The following is a 20,493-nucleotide window of genomic DNA, read 5'->3' on the forward strand; positions in this document are numbered from 1 at the left end:
CATTCTGCATTAATCAGATATTCAAATGAGCAAAGATTCAAGAGGAAAAAAAAAAAAAAAACAACGTCCTGCATTATTGGAAAGGGAAGCAAAAGATCAAGAGAAGAAAACCAGCCTGACTCTGAGAGAGGAGCCCAAAAGGGAGAGGAAGGGAGGAGGTGGTCAGATCCCGGGTAAGGAGCAGGGAGGGAAGGGGCTGATGGCACAGGAATGACTGCCACAGACACATCCTGGAGGCCACAAGTCCACTGTCTCAACTATTCCCAGAAATTCCAAAAACTCCTTTAAAGGAGCAAGTGCAGGGCATGAAAGGGAGGAGCCATGCTAGAGGAGACCCTGGGAATGGGGGAATGATTACAGGCTGTGACCTCACTGGTGCAGCACCTCTCAGAGGCAGTGGAAACCACAGCCTAGTCTTCTCACCACTGCAGACCAGAACCCTGCCCTGGGCCTTGCCTGGTCTGCCTCACTCTGCCATGGGCTGCAGGCTCCTCTGCTGTGTGACCCTCTGCCTCCTCCAAGCAGGTGAGTCCTGGGCCCAGGTGACAGGATCCTGTTGGAGTCCCTCAGCCTCTTCACCATGACAACAACAGCAGGCTATCTCCTGGGATTTGCCTGAATTCTGCTTCTTTCCTTTACAGATCCGTTGGACACAGCCGTTTTGCAGACTCCAAAATACCTGGTCACACAGACAGGAAAAAAGGAGTCTCTTAAATGTGAACAAAATCTGGGCCATAATGCTATGTATTGGTATAAACAGGACTCTAAGAAATTTCTGAAGATAATGTTTAGCTACAGTAATAAGGAGCCCATTTTAAATGAAACCGTTCCAAATCGCTTCTCACCTGAATCTCCAGACAAGTCTCATTTAAATCTTCACATCAGTTCCCTGGAGCTTGGTGACTCTGCTGTGTATTTCTGTGCCAGCAGCCAAGACACAGCCTTGCAGAGCCACCGCATCCCTGTGCACAAACCTCCCGGCTCAGCCAGGAAGCCGTGAGCAGTGTGTGCACCTGCACCCAAGGCTCCAGTCTCTATTCCCTGATGGCCTCTGATGGAGTTTCAGTCTGTAGTGCAGCCTCTGCCAGTGCACCTGATATGGCAATTCTCCATTTTATGTACAGAGGACTCTCTCAGAATTCTGTTTATCAGCTAAAGCAGGGGTTCACAACAAAGTCAGCAAAGTATCAGGGCTCAACTAACAAAACAGGAGCCTGTCCCATGCACTGAAGATCTTAACTGATGGGGGAATCCATTTCTTGTCTTTGTCTGCTGCACATATGGGTACATATTTTACCCAATGATACGATTATAAACACACTGTTGGTAAAAATGGTTGATGAGCATAAGCATAAAGAAGAGGGGAAGGAAAGTATTTCTAAGATCAAGAGACAATTTGGATTATCAGTGAGTATTTTGTTTGACAGGAATATTTGGAGAGGCATGAAATTCCATGGCAATAAGTAAACTGGAAAGTGTTGAGGAGAAGCCAGTGGAGGCAGCCTTGTGCCTTGTAGGCTCCTTCTCTTCAAGAAGGGTGACTAGCAAGCGTCTCTCCCAATTCTGATGAATGTCATCTTGAACTCTCCTCAAGAGCAGGTGACAGCTGGACGACAGGGGATATTGGGAGACATGGAAAGAACTTTGGACACAAATCCCTAGGCAGTGGGGAGCCACTGGTCCTACTCCAAGTGAAAGAACATTATAGAACTGATATTTTGGTACAGGGACACTTCTAAATATCCTCCATGAAAGACTAGAAATCGTTTATGTAAAGCATTGTGGATGACATGGGTTTGAGGCTCTGGATTATGTTATCTCTTGGAAAGAGTGTTGGGTTATACTGGGAGGGTTAAATGTAGGACTTTCTAGGGTCTATTTCAGCTTTGCCCTTCCTTTTAGGGAGCCCCAGCACGTGGTCATTCATCAATGCTAGTGCATGGCCTTCCCAGGGTCCTATTGGGAATCACAGTGTATTCGCCACATCACTCCACTGTAACTGGGTCTGAATGCCCTGGCTCTTCTGAAATCTCTGCCCATGTCTTCAGCCTTCCAGAACTTGTTCTCTGCTCAGCCTTCTGGTCTGCCACCCTCTGTATACACAATTTAGGATCTGGCTCAGGAAAAAAAAAAGGGGGGGCTTTCTTACATATAATTTTTGGGTTCCTTTTTAGTATTCTGTGTCCTAAATCCCAAGTGTCTTGGAGTCAGTTATATCCTATCTTAAATCACATAAACTACTGCTATTTGGTAAAGACATGTTTACTTGACTTTACTTCACGTTTACCATTCCACTCTTCACTCTTCTTTCTTGCAATTCAAACTGTCCTGAGATCATTTTCCTTCTTCAGATCCATCCCATATTCAGATGACTTAAACTCACCTATCACCCACCCTGTGCTTTGAGAAATGTTTACGTTAGCTACTGACCTCAGGGCAGTCAAGCCTTTCATTGTCATTGTTATTCAAGGTAGGTTGAATTCCATTAAAAAATAAAAATCCTTGAAATTTGGTTTACTTATTGGGAACCACACAATGCTATCAAATTCTTTTTAATTCAATTTTTTTTTCTTTTTTGGTGAAGGGCCAAGAATTGTTTCCTTGCTGAAGCAGACTCCTATTATAATAATTTGAATACTAACAACGTTATTTTAATACTAACAACGTTAACCTTTCAATCAGGTTGATGTTGGGTTCTTATCTAAGAATGAAATACATCCAACCGTAGCAGGTTGAAGGTCTCTCATATATGTAACCTGTGCAGGAGGAGATGATTCAACCACTTTTCGTAAATTCTGATCTAAATGCCTTTACATTCTTTGTTTTAAGGGCCACATAGAAATATTCTGAAACAATTTACACATCAAAACATGCTAATACTTTCCTCCTGGTGCAGCACATCTCCAAGTTAAAAAAAATCTCTAAATTATCAACCCATAGTTTAATCATGGTAAGTCCTTTCTACCCCCAACATAGATTTTTATGTAACTGATTTATAACTACAACCCTAACCCTTCAATCACAATTGTCATTACAAAATAGTAACAAATATGTTCTATAACAATAGATGATTAAAATCACTTAGAGATTATGAATCATTTCATTCTTGTGTTTATTTGTACTTACTTTTTGTGTTTATTTATTATGTCAGCTTCAACCTGATTTCCCTTTCCCTTGCTCCCCACACCTTGTGTTGTTCTTTTTCAGCATCCTGTGTATGTTAGCTCGAAGCCCAGCCAAGCCCCATGCCCATGCCCTCCGCTTCAGGGACAGGGGGTGGCTCATCCTTTTCGTGCTCCCTCAGCTCCCTCCCCAGTGCCTGGTGGCTGGTTGGCATCACAGTCATGCCCTTGAATGATGGGAGCTGGCCCACCCTGCATCCGTGGTCATGCAGTCATCCTCCCTCCACAGAGCCAGGCCAAAAGGGCTCCACCGTGCTTAGACATTGAGGGAATGGACATTTTGAATGGCGCTGTCTTGTGTGATCCCTCAGAGAAGAAGGAGATTCCTTGAATGGGAGCGGTCTGTTGCTGAGAGGGGTCCTGAAAGACAGGGGGACACAGATAGAGGGAGGATCCACACAAAGAGGAAGCAGCTGAGAGCAAAGGAGCCCCTGCCAGAGGAATATCCTTGGGGGGGTAAAAGGCTGACTCTGCTCTGCCCTTTCTCCCCAGCCCATTCATCCCAGCCCAGACAATTCAAATCTGCTTTCTATGAGGACCTAGAAAGGATGTAAAACGGCCGGATATAAATATCCCCTGGGTCTGGAGACACTGTCAGGAGCAGTGACATCATAGGAAAAACCACCAACCAAGGCCAAGGAGACCAGAGACCAGCACCTCGCCCAGAGGACCCCAGTCAGAGGTCCCATCTCAGACCCGAGCCTAGCATGGGCTGCAGGCTGCTCTGCTGTGCGGTTCTCTGTCTCCTGGGAGCGGGTGAGTTGGGTTCAAATCAGCTGTCCTTGAATTCCAAGCTTTTTCCTTGTGACTTCAGCAACAACCCTCCTCCTGGGCTCTGTCTGAATTTTGTCCCTTTTCCCCCACAGCTCCCATGGAAACGGGAGTTACGCAGACACCAAGACACCTGGTCATGGGAATGACAAACAAGAAGTCTTTGAAATGTGAACAAGATCTGGGGCATAATGCTATGTATTGGTACAAACAAAGTGCTGAGAAGCCACTGCAGCTCATGTTTGTCTACAATCTTAAAGAACAGATTGAAAACAACAGTGTGCCAAGTCGCTTCTCACCTGAATGCCCCAACAGCTCTCACTTATTCCTTCACCTACACGCCCTGCAGCCAGAAGACTCAGTCCTGTATCTCTGTGCCAGCAGCCAAGACACAGCCTTGCAGAGTCACCGCTTTCCTGTGCAGAAAGCTTTGGGGCCCTCCAGGAAGCCGTGGGGGCCACCAAAGCCTTGGGTGAACATTTCCTGCAAGATCCCCGACAGAAGCTTCAGAACATCATAGCACCTGCTAATTCATCCATGTGGCAACTTTACATCCTATGCTCATATTTAGAGTGGGGGTTTTCTTTAGCGTGTGACTCTGCCCTGTCAACTGATTTGAAAAATGATAAACACATTCAGATCTAGTCTTTTTAAAATCCCTTTTTAAATTGTAAAATAAAGCAAGCATGCTATAAGGGGATTGTTTTGTTTAAGATTTTTTAAGACCCTCTAAACAATCACCTGCGTCACCGCAGAGTCATAGCCTGCACTGGGCCACAGTGGGGAGCCAAGTTCTTCTGACACTTTATGTCTGGTGGTCTCCAAGCCTCTCTTTCTCAGGAACCAAGGGGTCCCTTGTGTCATAGGTTGCTGACACCCAAGGTCAAGCAGCACTGGGTGTGGGGGAATCTTAGAGGCAACTTCCAGGCAAGCGTCCCAGGGCAACAGCCAGGTGGAGAAGACAGTAGACAACTCATCTTTTGGGGAATGGGTTTGAGAAATATCTGTCAAACCAATTCTATTATCCTATCTTCCATCTTGTCTATTCTCTATTTTTCTTATTTAAACTCAAAGCTAGAGCGTAAATTCCAGCCCTGATCAAAGCTCCATATCCGCAGAGACACCTTCTCTGAACCCTGCAGGCAGCAAACGTGCCTCTGTCCACTCCCATCTGTGTGGGCGGCTAGCCACCCAGATCCTGAGGCAAGAGACCGAAGGCAGGAGCTGTTCCAGTATAATAAAGAAAATATATAAAATAAAAATAGTTATACTGGAAATAGATTATAGATATGACGATGTAGGAATATTATTAATCATCAGTTTGTAGTATTACTCTTTATTCCAATATTATAAAAATCCTTGCTCTACAATTATAACCTAGGAAAAACCAGGCCATACAGAGATAGGAGCTGAAGGGGCACAGTGAGAAGTGATCAGAAGACAAGTGTGAGCCCTCTGTCACACCTGGACAGGGCCACTAGAGGGCTCCTTGGCCTAGCGGTAATGCCAGAGCCTGGGAAGAAGCCCCTTGCCTAGGGGACCTTGGTCTAGCCTTAGAGTCAGTGCCTGGAAAAAGCACCTGTTACTTAGCCGACCAGGAAAGGGAGTCTCCCTTTCCCCGGGGGAGTTAGAGAAGATATTGTGCGTGGCCAGGCTCGGTGCTCACGCCTGTAATCCCAGCACTTTGGAAGGCTAAGGTGGGTAGATCACGAGGTCAGGAGTTCAAGACGAGTCTGGCCAACATAGTGAAACCCTGTCTCTATTAAAAATACAAACAATTAGCCAGTTGTGGTGGCGTGTGCCTGTAATCCCAGCTACTTGGGAGGCTGAGGCAGGAGAATCACGTGAACGCGGGAGGCAGAGGTTGCTGTGAGCTGAGAGCTCGCCATTGCACTCCAGTCTGGGCGATAGCGTGAGACTCCATCTCAAGAAAAATAATAAATAAAACGATACCATATGTGTGAGTGTGTGTGTGCATGTGTGTGAGTGTGTGTGCATGGATGTGTGTGTGCATGTGCATGTGTGTGGATGTGTGTGTGTGTGTGTATATGTACGTGTGTGTGTGTTCTTGTGGAGACTCACCCACATGGACCCAGTTTCTCTGCGTGGCATTACTGAGAGGTGCTGGGTCACTGGTAGAGCTCATAGGCACTTCTGGGGAGTGACAGGAAATGTCACAGCCAATTGAATCTGCCTAAGTTACAGCTGATAGGGTTGTTTATTTCAAGATTTTCTAAGTTCAGAAATAAATTTATAAAAATCCAAGAATTTTCTTTCTAAAATGCACTATCTAAAATTTGCTGGTAATTTATTTAAATACAAAATATGAAAACATGGGTCTGACTAATCAAAAGGAACGACTGAATACAGTTTCCAGGATAGGCCTGTTTGATATCTTCACACTGTTTAAATCAGTGGCCTATATTTTTCAGGCTCCTCTCATCCATCCTAGCATACTAATTGCAATGCTGTAACGTTGTTTATTTTGCAATCAAAATTTTGGTTAATGCTTGCTTTTGCTAACTGAAGGTGAACTTTAAGATCAACCCTATATTGGCCCTTCTGGGCAAGTATAGAGAGGGTGTGTGTGAGAGGGTGGGGATTGCAGGAGTGAGAGCAGTGCATCTCTGTTCCTTCTCTGGACAATCTTGAGCCCATCAGGCCAGGTGTGAATCTGTGAGACTGTGGATTTTTTGGCCACTTGGAGGTGCTGTGGCTCCACAATGCTGTATGAAACCATGGGCAGGGCTGGAGAGTGGCCAGGAGAGGAGGGCTGAAGGGGATGCCTGGCTGCCTGCTGGCATCAGGGGCCCTGTGGGATTCCCTGAGTGGGCCTGGACATGTGGAATTAAGCACAGACCCCTCACTGCCAAAGAAGGGTAGGGGTGCTAGAGTCCTCAGTTTGCACCAAGGTGGGAGTGTGTCTGCCTCTGCATGGGCAGTGGAGGGTGAAGGGGCTGGAGTGGCAACGGCTGGGAATGAGTGTCAGGCCTGGGACAGGGAGGACACAGGAAAGGCAGGTGTGATGGGGCATGTGGAGGCTGTGCTCCACCCACTCCACCTTTAGTTTCAAGGCTGTGTAAGACAGGAAGATCTTATGGAGTAGCAAAGCCTGGGCCCTGCCAGTGGTTGCAGCGTGCAGGGGTGGCCTGCAGACGGAGTAACTGGGAAAGGCCAGTTCCCCAAGGAAATGCCAGAAACTTTCCTGCCCCATTCAGAAAGTGACTGTGAGACAAGAGCTTCCAGCCAGAGGGGCTCAGGCCCTGCTGAACTACAGCGTTTTCTTTCGCAGACATTCTCTGCTGCTTCTATATGTGATCTGTTTTAATGCTCACTGAAATCACAAGTATTTATTATTTTGCCTGTTTTTGTATCTGAGGGAAGGCAGCTGTCCCTGATCCCATATTTAATAACTGGCTATCGTGTGCTCTCCAACACCTCTCCACCCTCCCCTACTCTGTACATCTGTCCCGTCATCCGGCTTCCTCTCTCCAGGTCCCATTAGCAGGAGGGGAAGGTCATGCCTCCTATGTGACCATTAGAACCTCTTCCTTGACAAGTCCAAGAAACAAATGATTTCCAGGCCAAGCATATGCATTCATCCTTCACTGCAGCCAAAAGAAAGATGAAATTTTCTACCCTATAGACTTTCTGTCACTAATGCAATCTACCTTGAGGAAAAATAACATGAATAATTGTTATTCATTAGTTAATTTCTTTTATATCCTTTATTCAGTAAAATTTTTGAGGCCCTTTCTTTGTATATTTTATGACATAAAATAAAAAAAGGGAAAAATTGTTTAATAACAAATATTTCTTACTTTTTAGAGTATTAAGGCTTAAATTTATTTTGTTTTATTTTAGTTTTACTTATTCAAATTACTTTACCCAGTTTCTGAATTACAAAAATTTCCCTTTCTTTCTCTGTCTCTCTTTAGCTACCTCCCTCATTTTTTGGCCAGCATTTTAATTTAATGTAGTAGGAACATGTAACATGAGATCTGTATTTTAAATAGATTTTTAAGTGTACAATACAGTATTGTAATCTACAGGTGCAAGGTTGTACAGAAGCTCTCTAGATCTCACTCATGTTGCTGAACTGAAATTTTATACCTGCTGACAGCAACTCCCCGTTTTCTCCATTCCCAGCCCTTGGATATCACCACTTTTATCTTTGCTTTCATGAGTTTGGCTTTTAGGTAGCCTGCTATAAGCAGAATCAGGCAGTATTTGTCTTTCCGTGCCAGGCCTAGTCACTTACCACAGTGTCCTGCAGCTTTATCCATGTTGTCACGAATGATGGATTTTCTTCCTTTTAATGCTTAATAATATTCCCTTGTATGAATATACCACATTTATGGACTTTGTTTCTATGAAACCGTCAGTCACATAAGTGGGAGAGTCATCTGCAGAACTGAAAGCATGGATTACATTAATGAGCATTCACATTTCAATTCTACTCCATGGGCAAGACTTAGAATAAAATAATGATTCCATCATTTTCTCTTACTTTGCTATACACAAAATAGAAGTCCTGCTTTTGGGAAGTTTCAGTTATTTAGAAATTCAACTGTCAGAAGAAAACCCTAAGACACAAATGCTTTTCTCATTGTACAGGTGAGAGAATTGGCCCATTGGTTAAATAACTTGACCAAATTAAATAGCTATTAGGATGCGGTACTGATACTCCAACCCTGCCCAGTCTAAGTTCCGTGTTTATAGCTCTATGCTATAAAATATTTCATAAAGCTGCCAACCTACAAAAAATTGGAAAGTTTTCCCCTACATCCCCTTTAGACCTGCTGGCTCTAATAGCATCACAGTCAGAGATCAGTTTACCCTGGAGATGGTGGGGTAGGGAAAGCAGTCTGAAGAGGCACCATGACTCCCAGCCCTGACTCCCACTCTAACAGCAGCTCATCAAGACCTGAGACCAGTTCTTAACGGGTTAACTTAAGTTTTTCAATTTTTTTATCTATAAAATGAGACTACTACTGTCCATCAGCAGAGTTCTAGGTAACCTTTAATGGCATAAAGTATTTAGCATATAGTAGAAGTCTAGATATTTTGATTTCCTTTGCTGATCTCAGACAACCTCTTCCACCAGGCCAATGTGCAAAGACAGATATGGACACAGTCTGACAAGAAATCTTAGGTTGAGGACTCAGAAGTCACAGACATGGAAACACATATGCCTGATAATTCATTTGATAAAATTAACTAGAGGATGTAGCATACATATCTCCTCAGACATTTAAAAATCAACATTATTGATATATAAAGTATATGAAGTTAACAGGACACCTTTTAAATGAACAGATCAGTGATTTTTGAGCAACATATATCTACATATGCAACCCCACCTCTATGAAGATGAATCTGCATCACCCAAAAAGTCCCTCACTCCCCTCTGCAATGCCTCTGTCTGTCCCAACAACCACTGATGTGACTTCTATCACTGGAGAGTCGTTTTGTTCACAAATATTTTTAATGCAAATATCAAACCTCTTCTGAATAATCCTCTTGAATACATAGCTAAATCATCAAGGCAGGGAGGAGTTCCTGGAAGGTTTTATGGTTTTAGAAGTGGTTGAAGCCATGTGAGCTACCTGACCCATGGTAGGGACAATTCTATCTGGAGATGGATGTTGTGCCTAAATGATCTTAAAAGGTCTTTTCAGCTGGTAGAAGCTGATTCTACAAAATTTATTCATTTTCATTCATTTATTTTCTCATAAACTCATTCAATCAAATAATTTTATGTTACGTTTTGACAAAAGTTAATCATCTTTAAGGAAATTATTTTGAGTTCCCATCAGACACACATGCAGGTGGGCTTCGTGTTCACACAGTGAGCATGCTGGGGTCAAGCAAACCATGATCACAGTGACTTCATTGACAGATGATGTCTTATTGCGAGAAGGGTTCTCTTTGACTTGACCCCAAGTCTCCAACCCATAAAACCTGAGCCTTGAGCTAAAATCCATCTTCCTGTTCTGGCCCTGCCCTGGGCACCAGGCCACCGTGCTGTGTGTTTCTCTGTCTCCTGAAGCAGAGTCCTGGGCCCAGATTTGGAACCTATTTGTGGGCTTGTTTGATCCCAGCTGTGGCTTTCAGTACCAGGTGGTCCTTTGCTGTGACTTCAATTTCTGTTTTCTTTACTTAAGTTCCATAGATGCTGAGTGACCCAGACCCTGGTCGTGCTCTTGTGCTGAAAGGAAACCAGCACACAGGGAGGGGAGCAGTATATGAAATAAAATCATGTATTTACAATCAGTGGCAAGACTTAGTGGCAGGTGCTTTGTTCAAACACTGTTAAAAATTTGAAGATCATGACAGCAGAATGTAAATCCAATTGCACGGTCTTTCCAAATGCAGGGCTCTGTGCACCAAAGATACAGTTTTGGAGCTCATTTTTTTTAAACAAAAACAGAAACAACACTCTATGTTCGTGGCTGTAGGCCATGCGAGAATATTTTTCTTTTTTAATTTTAATTTAATTTTTATTTTTCCATATATTATTGGGATACCGGTGGTATTTGGTTACATGAGAAAGTTTTTAGTGATGATTTGCAAGACTTTGGTGAACCCACCATCTGAGCAGTATACACTGCACCATATTTGTAGTCTTTTATCCCTCACCCCCTCTTGCTCTTTCCCCAACAAGTCCCCAAAATCCGTTGTATCATTCTTATGCCTTTGTGACCTCATAGCTTTGCTCCCAAATATCAGTGAGAACATGCTATGTCTGGTTTTACATTTCTGAGTTACTTCACTTAGAATAATAGTCTCCCATCTCATCCAGGTAGATCACTCCAAATGCTGTTTATTCATTCCTTTTTATGGCTGCATAGTATTTCATTTTATATATATATATATATATATATATCTCACAGTTTCTTTATCCACTCATTGATTGATGGGCATTTGGGTTGGTTTCTTTTTCTTTATCACTAAATTAATGGCAGCAATAAATCCAGAACATTCTCATCACCCTAAGGTCAGCCCTGTCTCCCAAACTCCCTTACACATCAGGACACCTTTGTGCCCATAGATCATGGGCAGTGCTGGGCAGCCACAACTGTCCACACAGAGAGGGCAGTCAGCAGCGTGAGGTGGTTCTGCCTGCTGGGGCCTCACCCCAGGCACAGAAAGCAAGAGCCCTGGGTGGCACTGAAGGTGCTCAGCTGGGCTTGTCAGGAGTCCCATCTGTCAGTGAATTCACAAGAAATAGAACAAAACGACTCCTCCAATGTTGATGAGCTTGCCCCTGGGATTTGGAAAGCTAATAACAGAGAAAACAAATATAGACAAAGGATTTTAAACAGGATTATCGGATTATGGTCAACTAAGCAAATTAGAAAAGGATACTTGAAGGAATATTTGGGACACAGGAATCAAAAACACCAGGAAGACATGAGGAGTTTTTCTAAGATTCTACACTATAGCAATACTTAGATAACCAATACCAGTGTATCAATGAGTAATTATTATTATTATTATTTTGAGATGGAGTCTCACTCTATCATCCAGCCTGGAGTGCAGTGGCATGATCTCAGCTTACTGCAACCTCCGCCTCCCTGGTTCAAGAATTCTGGTGCCTCCGACTCCCGAGTAGCTGGGACTATAGGTGCAGGTCAGGATGTCTGGATAATTTCTGTATTTTTAGTCCAGATGGGATTTCACCATGTTGGTCAGGCTGGTCTCCAACTCCTGACATGAAGTGATCTGCTCTCTTCAGCCTCCCAAAGGGCTAGGATTACAGGCATGGGCCACCATGCACAGCCAAGTAATTATATCGTCATGGGAATAAAAAATATACATTGAGTTACAAACTAATTACCAAAAGATATTTAAAAAAAGGTAGACTTGCATCAATTCAGACAAAGGCATTCTTCCCATCCAAACTCTTCCCTGGTGCATTGATCTTGAATTTGACCATCTGGGGAAGAGGCGTGGCCTCTCCTGACAGCAAGGCTCTGGGGCCCAGGCAGGGAGAATGCGGTCTCAGAATGACGCCCTTGAAAGACGTGTTCCCTTTTCACCAATGCACAGACCCAGAAGACCCCTCCGTCCTGCAGCCCCTGCCATGAGCCTTGGGCTCCTGTGCTGTGCGGCCTTTTCTCTCCTGTGGGCAGGTGAGTCCTGGGCAGGTCCCCTTGTATGGATTTCAATGCCCAGCCCCTTTCTGTTGGGGCTGCAGCATCAGCTTTGTTCTTCTCTGCAGGTCCAGTGAATGCTGGTGTCACTCAGACCCCAAAATTCCAGGTCCTGAAGACAGGACAGAGCATGACACTGCAGTGTGCCCAGGATATGAACCATAACTACATGTACTGGTATCGACAAGACCCAGGCATGGGGCTGAGGCTGATTCATTACTCAACTGGTGAGGGTACCACTGACAAAGGAGAAGTCCCCGATGGCTACGATGTCTCCAGATCAAACACACAGAATTTCCTGCTCAGGCTGGAGTCGGCTGCTCCCTCCCAGACATCTGTGTACTTCTGTGCCAGCAGTGAAGCCACAGTGCTGCACGGCTGTCTCCTCTCTGCACAGAAAGGCAGAGGAGGCTCTGCCCTCCTCCCCCACCCCAGACTCAGTGATGCCCTTGGTCCTAGCACCGGAAACTTTGGAGCCCCAGTGAGCCCAGGCAATGTGAGCTTTGTTCTGTGCCTGGTGCCTCTGCAGTCGGTCTCGGCCAGGCCTGGACTGGTCCCAGGGCCTCAGATGTCTTGTTTGTTGCCCTCTGGTCTTTCCTCTGAGCTCTCCTTTTGGGCTGGGGCCAGGGGTTTCCCAGCTCTGACTTTCCTAGTCATCCACCTGTGTCTGAGACCTACTAGGTGAAAAAGAATTTGTATTTCAGATCCATCTAGACTCCCATCTCTACCTGGGTACCACATGCTTTCCTCGCTCTCTGATTTTTCCTCATATTGAACCCTACAGTGGTCTCAGCTGCAGCCTGAATTTCCTATATTCACAGTCGCCCTCCAAGGCCTTGATGGGTTTCTCCTCCCCGACCTCCCCGCCCTTCTCTACTGCAGCCACTTTGAGAGACTCCAAAGTCCATTTCCTGTGCCCTGGGCTGGAGCTTTCCTTTCCGTAGTGGTCCCCACCTACCTGTGCTTCGGATCTCAGCATGATCAGCCCTAGTGATAATCACCATTATGCTTCCCTCAGCCCCAGCTGAGGTCAGTTTCCCTCTCATAATCTCTCATGGTAACATGTGTCTGTTAGTCAGTAGAATTTAGCACAATTGGAATCTTCCAGATACTTTAAACCCCATGAAGGCCAAGGCTATGCCTGCTTTATATATCAGCAGCAGTGCCTGGCACAAGGGGAGACCCATTTCATAGAGAATGGATGAGTCAGTGACGGAGTGAGTGATGAGTGGATGGATGAACCAATAACAGGAGCACCCTAGATCCATTTCGCCCTGGCAGAGATCTGGCATTAAGTCTAAGAAATCTTACCTCTTTGATTGCCTCTACACAGATCAGAGATCCCTTTCCAGAAACCCATGCATAGAGTTTTGTTATTTTGGAACCACTTCTGGTACCAAAAACTCCATTAGGTTTACATCAATAAAACAGAATCACTAAAAGAACTATGGAGAGGACTTATTACAGGAGTTAGACCTTATATAAATGTAGGAGTAGCTGAGGAAGAGAAGGTCTGGAGGGGAGATATAGCCAGGCAGATTTAATTCATGATTAATGTGACCATGACCTCTTATTCTACTCAAAGGAGAGCATATGATTTCAACATAAAAAAATTGATTTTCCTTTGTACAAGTTTGACCCAAATAGTGAGCTATTTTTGCCCCATAATTGTCTTAAGTTGGCTAATGGTGGAAGAAATCTGACTTTGATTTCCTTGAAAGAACAGGAAAAAAACCATCATTCATATACAGCCTTACAGGCTCCATTTTATGGAGGCAGCATAATAAATAGGAAAGAGAAAATCAGAATTCCCCTCTGGAACCTACACGGGGACTGTCCTCAGAGCAGGTTGTGATGTGAAGAGTCTTATCTATGAGGGTATTTCGCAGCTTGGAGTGCAGCAGACCGTTCCCAACCCCAAGCATTTGGGGGTGAGACCAGAGACAGTTGAAAAACTATGGAATCTTGATGTTTTGCACTCTCAACCCTGGTCTCTCCCTGAATTTCACAGATTAGCATCAGACCAATTTATTCCGACTATTAAAAGTATTAAAACAAAAACCAAGGAGGACCAGTGAGCAGAAGCAATAAACCATTAAAATGGACATCCTAAAGATTTAAAATTTTGCCATCATAAGATGTGAACGTTTGAAGAGCTACATTTAAATGAATACAAGAAAACCGAAATAAGAACATGAAAAAAGAGACGGCCTGAAACCGTCAAAGAACATTAAAGAAATAATCAAATAGAATATCTAGAAATCATTACGATTACTCCAGAAAACAAAATGGAAGCTAAACAGCAGATTCAATGCTTCTAAAGAGACTATTGGCAATATCAAAGAAGGATCTCAAGAAATCACCTAGAATGCAGCACAGAAAAATAAATGTAAAATATAAAAAAGTGAAGGAACAAGGAAAAAATGAAGTTTCTAGTATATTAGAGAGTATATAATGTTTTGTTGAACTTTTTCTTATTTTCTTGTATATAATTGAAGTTCCAGAAAGAGAAAATAAGGTAAATTGCCTGACGTGATTGTTTATGTGATGTTACCTGAGAATGTTCCTGAGATGTTTGAGGACTGAAATCCTTGTTCAAGAATTCAGATGAATTGCAGGATGAATAGGCAGGTCCCACTGAAACTGCAGACCACAAATGACAAAGAAAAGATTTTAACAGCAGTCAAAAGGGAAAGATAAATATCCTCCAGTGGAATAGAATGAAAGAAATAGTCAAAGTCAAGAAAGAGGATTAAAAATAATCGTTAAATCAGAATTGTAGTCCTCATTTATTGAAGATTGAGATTGATAAAAAATACCTACAGGACAGGAAAAGAAAATATGGAAAACCAAAATAATTCTGTGAGTTTGCCACCAAGGTATCTTTTCTGATTACAGTTAACAAGGGTGGGAAATTGTCCCAGAAGAAAGGCATGAGGGCAGTTTGTGAGGGAACCCATGTGTTGGGACAACCCCGTTGGGCACGTGTGAGGGGGGGAATGGAGGAGGTTGGGGCATGAATGGGGATGGCATAGGGGACCCTGACTTGGAGGAAAGACAATGAGCTCATCCCTCGGTGCCTGGTGTTGGGGGCACTGTTGGCGCATCCTACAGAATGTGCCCAGCAGACAGAGGAGCGGCTGTGGGATGAGAAGGTGAACTCGGAGATGCAGCGTGAGGCCTCCGGGTCCAGGCAGCATGGGAGCCCAAAGCGACGTCCCATGCGATAACTTTGTTTACAAGGAGCTTATAAATATTTAAAGTAGTCACCCAAGTGTGTTCTAATATAAATCCTGTGTTCCTGGGGTCATGCAGATTGAGAGAGGAAGTGATGTCACAGCGGGAACTTCTGTGTAAGGACAGGGGTGTCTCTCCTCCACTGTTCCTGCTCACAGTGATCCTGATCTGGTAAAGCTCCCATCCTGCCTTGACCCTGCCATGGGCACCAGGCTCCTCTGCTGGGCGGCCTTCTGTCTCCTGGGGGCAGGTGATTCCTCAGACACCAACCATTCTCATTGTGTGTGTGTGTGTGTGTGTGTGTGTGTGTGTGTGTGTGTAGGGGTGGCATGTGTGCATTCGTGTGATGACTAAAATTATTTTCCTCGTTCTGTTCCCAACTTTGTCTCCACAGATCACACAGGGGCTGGAGTCTCCCAGTCCCCCAGTAACAAGGTCACAGAGAAGGGAAAGGATGTAGTGCTCAGGTGTGATCCAGTTTCAGGTCATAATGTCCTTTATTGGTACCGACAGAGCCTGGGGCAGGGCCTGGAGTTTTTAATTTACTTCCAAGGCAAGAGTGCACCAGACAAATCAGGACTGCCCAGTGATCGGTTCTTTGCAGAGAGGCCTGAGGGATCCGTCTCCACTCTGAAGATCCAGCACACACAGCAGGAGGACTCAGCCGTGTATCTCTGTGCCAGCAGCTTAGCCACAGCGTGGCACAGTCGCCTCCTTCCTGCTCATAAACCTCATCCTCCTCTCTTTGCTCCACCCTCCCCATGGGAAACAAGTAGACTTGACCTCAGCTTGTCCTTTGGGTAGAAAGAGACCACAGATTCACCCCTAAGTCATAGTAACTGTAAATGTGGGTGGTGGAAGCAATCGTGGCCCACCGGGCTCTAGGAGTCCTCAGAGCCAGCTCATTGCTCTAAGGCAAGCACTGGGTGTCTTAGCCTCGGCCTTCAGGGCTGGGACACGCAGTCTTCTTTGGGGCCTGGGAGGTTGCTGCCCACATAGAGAAGCTTCGGGCATGGCCGAGGAACAGGTGTCTTCCCCTGCATGTGTTGGGGCATCTGCAAGGTCTGAAGCTTCATCCACAAGAACATTCTTTCTTCTGAAGCCTCTTCTGTCACATTGGAAGTTTTCTGCAATACGAGAGCAAACCATTCTTCCTGTTTGACTTAAAAGTCTTTGTGGCTTTTGTGGCCATTACTTGGTGAATACAGCCACGATAACAATAAGACTTCGTTTCTTCTGCCTAGTGTAAGCAATGCGAGTTCTTTATTTTGTTTTCATTTACCACTGCTCCCATCCTGAGAAACTGAAGCATGCATCCACTACTGCTCCAGTGTCAACTTGGTTCCCTAGGAAATCGGGTTTCTAGAACCTGAATGCTGACAGATAAGAGTTGTATATATGTATACCATGCAACCTGCATTTAAAAATGTATGTACATGGTGCAGTGACTAAATCTAGCTAATTAACATATGCAGTACCTCAATCCTTATCCATTCCTGTGGTGAGAATACTTGAAATGTACTCTGTTAGCAATATTCCAGAATACAATCCACTGTTACTAACTCTAGTCACTGTATTGTACAATAGATCTTTTGAACTTCTTCCTCCTATTTGAGTGAAATTTTGTATCCTTTAACCAACATCTCCCCAGCACCCCATCTCCACCCCAACCTCTGGTAATTGCTACTCTAGTCTTTTGATTTGAAATAATTTCCCTGAGGTCTTTAACTCGAGAAGATGGAGTTTTAAAAACAATAATGCTCATATTACTTTTGTTTTGTTTGTTATTTTACATATTGCAATATAGTGTTTGTTGCAAATATAAATGAGTATATTGTAATAAAAATTATTCACCTGTCTTTGAGTGAAGCTACATTTCACTATATGAAATTTCAAGCTGTGGTCAGAGCTGACATCATTATGGATCATGGGTTTCTGGGAGTCCTCAGAGACAGCCCTGTACACAAAGGTTAAGACAGATTATCCCAGACCCAGCCAGGACAGAGGTGCCCTGAGTCCTGCAGAGCTGGTTGGGGAATTATAGTTCCCTAAATTCACTTATCAGAAATTGAGGTAGCTCAGATACCAAATTTCTTTCTCTAGCAAATGACGATCGTCGGCAGGGATTGTTCTGAACCCATTCTAATTGTTCCATCAACAGATCATTCCTTTTTTAGTTGCCCTGTGTGTCCTGGGAGTGAATAAGTCCCAGGCACAGATGGGAATTTCCTGACCTTAGGATGCTGTTCCAAAGACTTCCTTGCTAGAACCTGTCTCCAACTTTTCCCACCTTTATCCTCATGACCCCTAAGACAAATGGTCCTAACAATGGACCAGCTCTGAAACTTAAGATTGAACAGAACACAAACCACAACTGTAAACACTGATGCTGAAAGAAGTGGTAAAAAATGTGAGCAGGGTTTCCCACCTGCACTGAGAGTGAACATACAAGGACAGCAAAGGGAAGGTTTTATTAATAAGCAAACAAGAAGCAGTAAAGGCCCTGATCTAAATGAATGTAACTAGTCTCTTTGAGTTAAAAAAGGAGCACATCAATAAAAGCATTTCAAATCAAAGTCTAGAAGCTTCCAAACCAGCCAGCACAACCCTGAGAGCTCTGTGCTCTCAGCAACTTCAGAGAACTCATCAATCCTTTCTGGGCTCAAACTTCCCTTTGTCCACTCGAAGCCAGGGTCACACTCTCATCCTACTATGAAAACAATGGGCTTTGCTATCGTTGCTGATGCCTCATTTCTAGGAGTTGAGTATTAAGCACTGAAGAGCTTTGAAAGTTGGACTTCTGAGTCAATTGATGTGCTGGAGCCAGCTTTTCTGACTCACGAGAGACAAATAGGCACACTCTTCCCAGCTCCCCATTCAGTGAAGCCATGTTGGCAGCTTGAAATCCACCATAGTGCCTGTGTTAATACAACAGAAACTGGTAAGTGCTACTAGGCATGTGCCCACCTCCACAGACACTCAGTTTACCAGCACATCACTGGAATGTTTTCTGAGACAGTGATGTCCCTGTTATGTCGTCATGTCTTGTGGGGCCAAAAGGACTCCGAATTCACCTCCTCTCTGTTCTTGCTTTTAGAAACCATAATCTAAGATAAGCTCAACTGACACTATTTCTATTCAATCTCCAAATTCCCTTACTTTGTGGGTCTGTGTCTCCTGTAAGCATGCCAGTCCAGAACATGACAACTATTTTGAATGTAGCTAAAGGATGCAGTGAACGAGTTTATTATTTTCAAATTATCCTTCCTTGCATGGAATATGTAGATGCTGCAGTCATTGGGAACAGAGATGGGGCAAGCAGCAGCTCTGGGCTGTGAACCACTTTATAGCCAGACAATTCTTCAGTGGCACAGACACACCCTGGGACATGGACTAATTTGCTTTGGAAACTAAGCAGCTCCACACCAGTCACCAATGACCTTAGATCTACTTTCAGTTGAGAGGTCAAAAAGATCATACTCACCCTAAATGTCCTCCTCTCCAATATATATATATGATTGATCATCCAGAGCTCCAAATCTCTCTTCAGATCCAAGGCTCCTCCTTGCCAGCTCCCCCACAGGCTCCAGCAAGGCTTTCCTGCCAGATGCAGGGCATGGATGTGGCTCTGCTGTCTCTCAGGTAGAGGGCGGCCATACGATGATGTCTGTATAAGAAGGACTGGGTTTCTGAGGTTCCTCTCAAATACTTGACATAATTTTATTTGCTTTTTGTTTCACTCTACAATGTCACCATTTAGGAGAGCAATTATTTTGGTTGCATTATTTATGGCACTTTGAAAGATTTTTGTGGTTAATTTAAGAAATCATTCCAATTGTGCATTTTTTCTGTTCAGATATAATCTGAGGCAGTGAAAGAAATGGCAATGATTTTGAAAGCAGTCACTTACATGTCCTATGATAAAGGCATTGTTCAAGGTTCATTACTCACACCTAACTTTCAGTCTACTGGAAATGGAAGGCACAGAGTTGGGGGCCCGTGATCAAGCCACGAGAGAGGACTATACCAGTTGCTGTGGGACTTCAGGGCACGAAGAGATGACCTTCCCTTTAGACTCTGCTCAACGACGAAGGAATAAGAGTTGGTCCATGGGAACCTGAGGAGGAGAAATTCCGGGAGCCTTTAACTGGGATGGAGCAAGGGCTGTGGAGCAAGTCATTGGAAAGGGAAATGGTTAATCTTGTCTGTCACAGAAGATAGTGGATAGAAAGGTCATATAATCCCCAGTTCCCTGGCTGATTTGCTTCCTTATGATACTATTTTGCAGTAGCATACCCTCATCTCACACCACTCCTCTACCTCTTCCAGAATCATCTCCTCCTCCTCTGCTGCTCAGATCAGCACATGTGTATTGTACAAGCTATTCCTTTACTGCAGCAGGCCTTTTGCTGGTCTAATTATACCCATCCTTATTTTCCCATTAGATACTGCTCCCTTGACGATTGCTTATTGCCTTGCAAGGGATCCTTTTTTTTTTTTTTTTCTCTGAGATGGAGTCTCACTCTGTCGCCCAGGCTGAAGTGCAGTGGCGCAATCTCGGCTCACTACAAGCTCCGCCTCCCGGGTTCACGCCATTCTCCTGCCTCAGCCTCCCGAGTAGCGTAGCGAGTAGCTGCGACTACAGGCGCCCGCCACCACACCCAGCTGATTTTTTTGTATTTTTTAGTAGAGACGGAGTTTCACCGTGTTAGCCAGGATGGTCTCGATCTCCTGACCTCGTGATCCGCCCACCTTGGCCTCCCAAAGTGCTGGGATTACAGGCATAAGCCACCATGCCTGGCCAAGGGATCCTATTTTTTATATCCCAGTTTTACTTTTTATTAACACATATCTGACCCCATCTTGAAGGTAATCACATTATCTGCCTAGTCTTTTGCTAATCTTTATTTTTATGGTAGCATTGTCATTTGGGGGGACATATTTGTTTATCTTTGGTAATGGAAATGAAATAACGTTACACTTCACGTTCTGTGTTTTCTTCCTACTTTAGAGTAAATATTATTTCCTTCCATTCTTCCTATTCCATTCCTCTCCCTTTAGATAGTTTTAAGGGAGAAAACGTCAGAGAGACTGTAACTGCAGCTATGGGGTAAGAGAATTATTTCGAATGAGGGTGGGATATT

The 20,493-nt window shown here is 44.2% G+C and overlaps 1 protein-coding gene and 3 gene segments (V, D, J or C); all 4 read left to right on the forward strand.

Annotated features, from left to right (window-relative positions):
- Positions 1 to 405: 405 nt before the first annotated feature.
- Positions 406 to 1,000, forward strand: LOC101175992. The segment is given in 2 exon segments: positions 406 to 525; positions 642 to 1,000. Coding segments are annotated over 2 exon segments (408 nt in total).
- Positions 1,001 to 1,332: 332 nt separating this feature from the next.
- LOC101176031 lies at positions 1,333 to 4,473 on the forward strand. The gene is made up of 4 exons (XM_030826775.1): positions 1,333 to 1,407; positions 3,494 to 3,638; positions 3,771 to 3,938; positions 4,049 to 4,473. Exons 1-4 carry the CDS (start codon positions 1,333 to 1,335, stop codon positions 4,471 to 4,473), a joined length of 813 nt encoding a protein of 270 aa, XP_030682635.1.
- Positions 4,474 to 11,957: 7,484 nt separating this feature from the next.
- LOC105740751 lies at positions 11,958 to 15,342 on the forward strand. The segment is given in 3 exon segments: positions 11,958 to 12,091; positions 12,181 to 12,593; positions 15,148 to 15,342. Coding segments are annotated over 3 exon segments (699 nt in total).
- A 164-nt stretch (positions 15,343 to 15,506) lies between these two features.
- LOC115838036 lies at positions 15,507 to 16,153 on the forward strand. The segment is given in 2 exon segments: positions 15,507 to 15,599; positions 15,744 to 16,153. Coding segments are annotated over 2 exon segments (459 nt in total).
- The last annotated feature ends 4,340 nt before the right edge of the window (positions 16,154 to 20,493 follow it).

The sequence above is a fragment of the Nomascus leucogenys genome, chromosome 13 (assembly GCF_006542625.1).
Source record: "Nomascus leucogenys isolate Asia chromosome 13, Asia_NLE_v1, whole genome shotgun sequence".
In the NCBI taxonomy this organism is placed as follows: Eukaryota; Metazoa; Chordata; class Mammalia; order Primates; family Hylobatidae; genus Nomascus; species Nomascus leucogenys.

Coding starts and splice junctions, on each gene's coding strand:
- LOC101176031 (XM_030826775.1), top strand. CDS start 1,333: ATGGTTGATGAGCATAAGCATAAAGAAGAGGGGAAGGAAAGTATTTCT. Junction 1,408..3,493: donor AGAGACAATTTGGATTATCA/GTGAGTATTTTG, acceptor GTGATCCCTCAG/AGAAGAAGGAGATTCCTTGA. Junction 3,639..3,770: donor AGAGGAATATCCTTGGGGGG/GTAAAAGGCTGA, acceptor CTGGGTCTGGAG/ACACTGTCAGGAGCAGTGAC.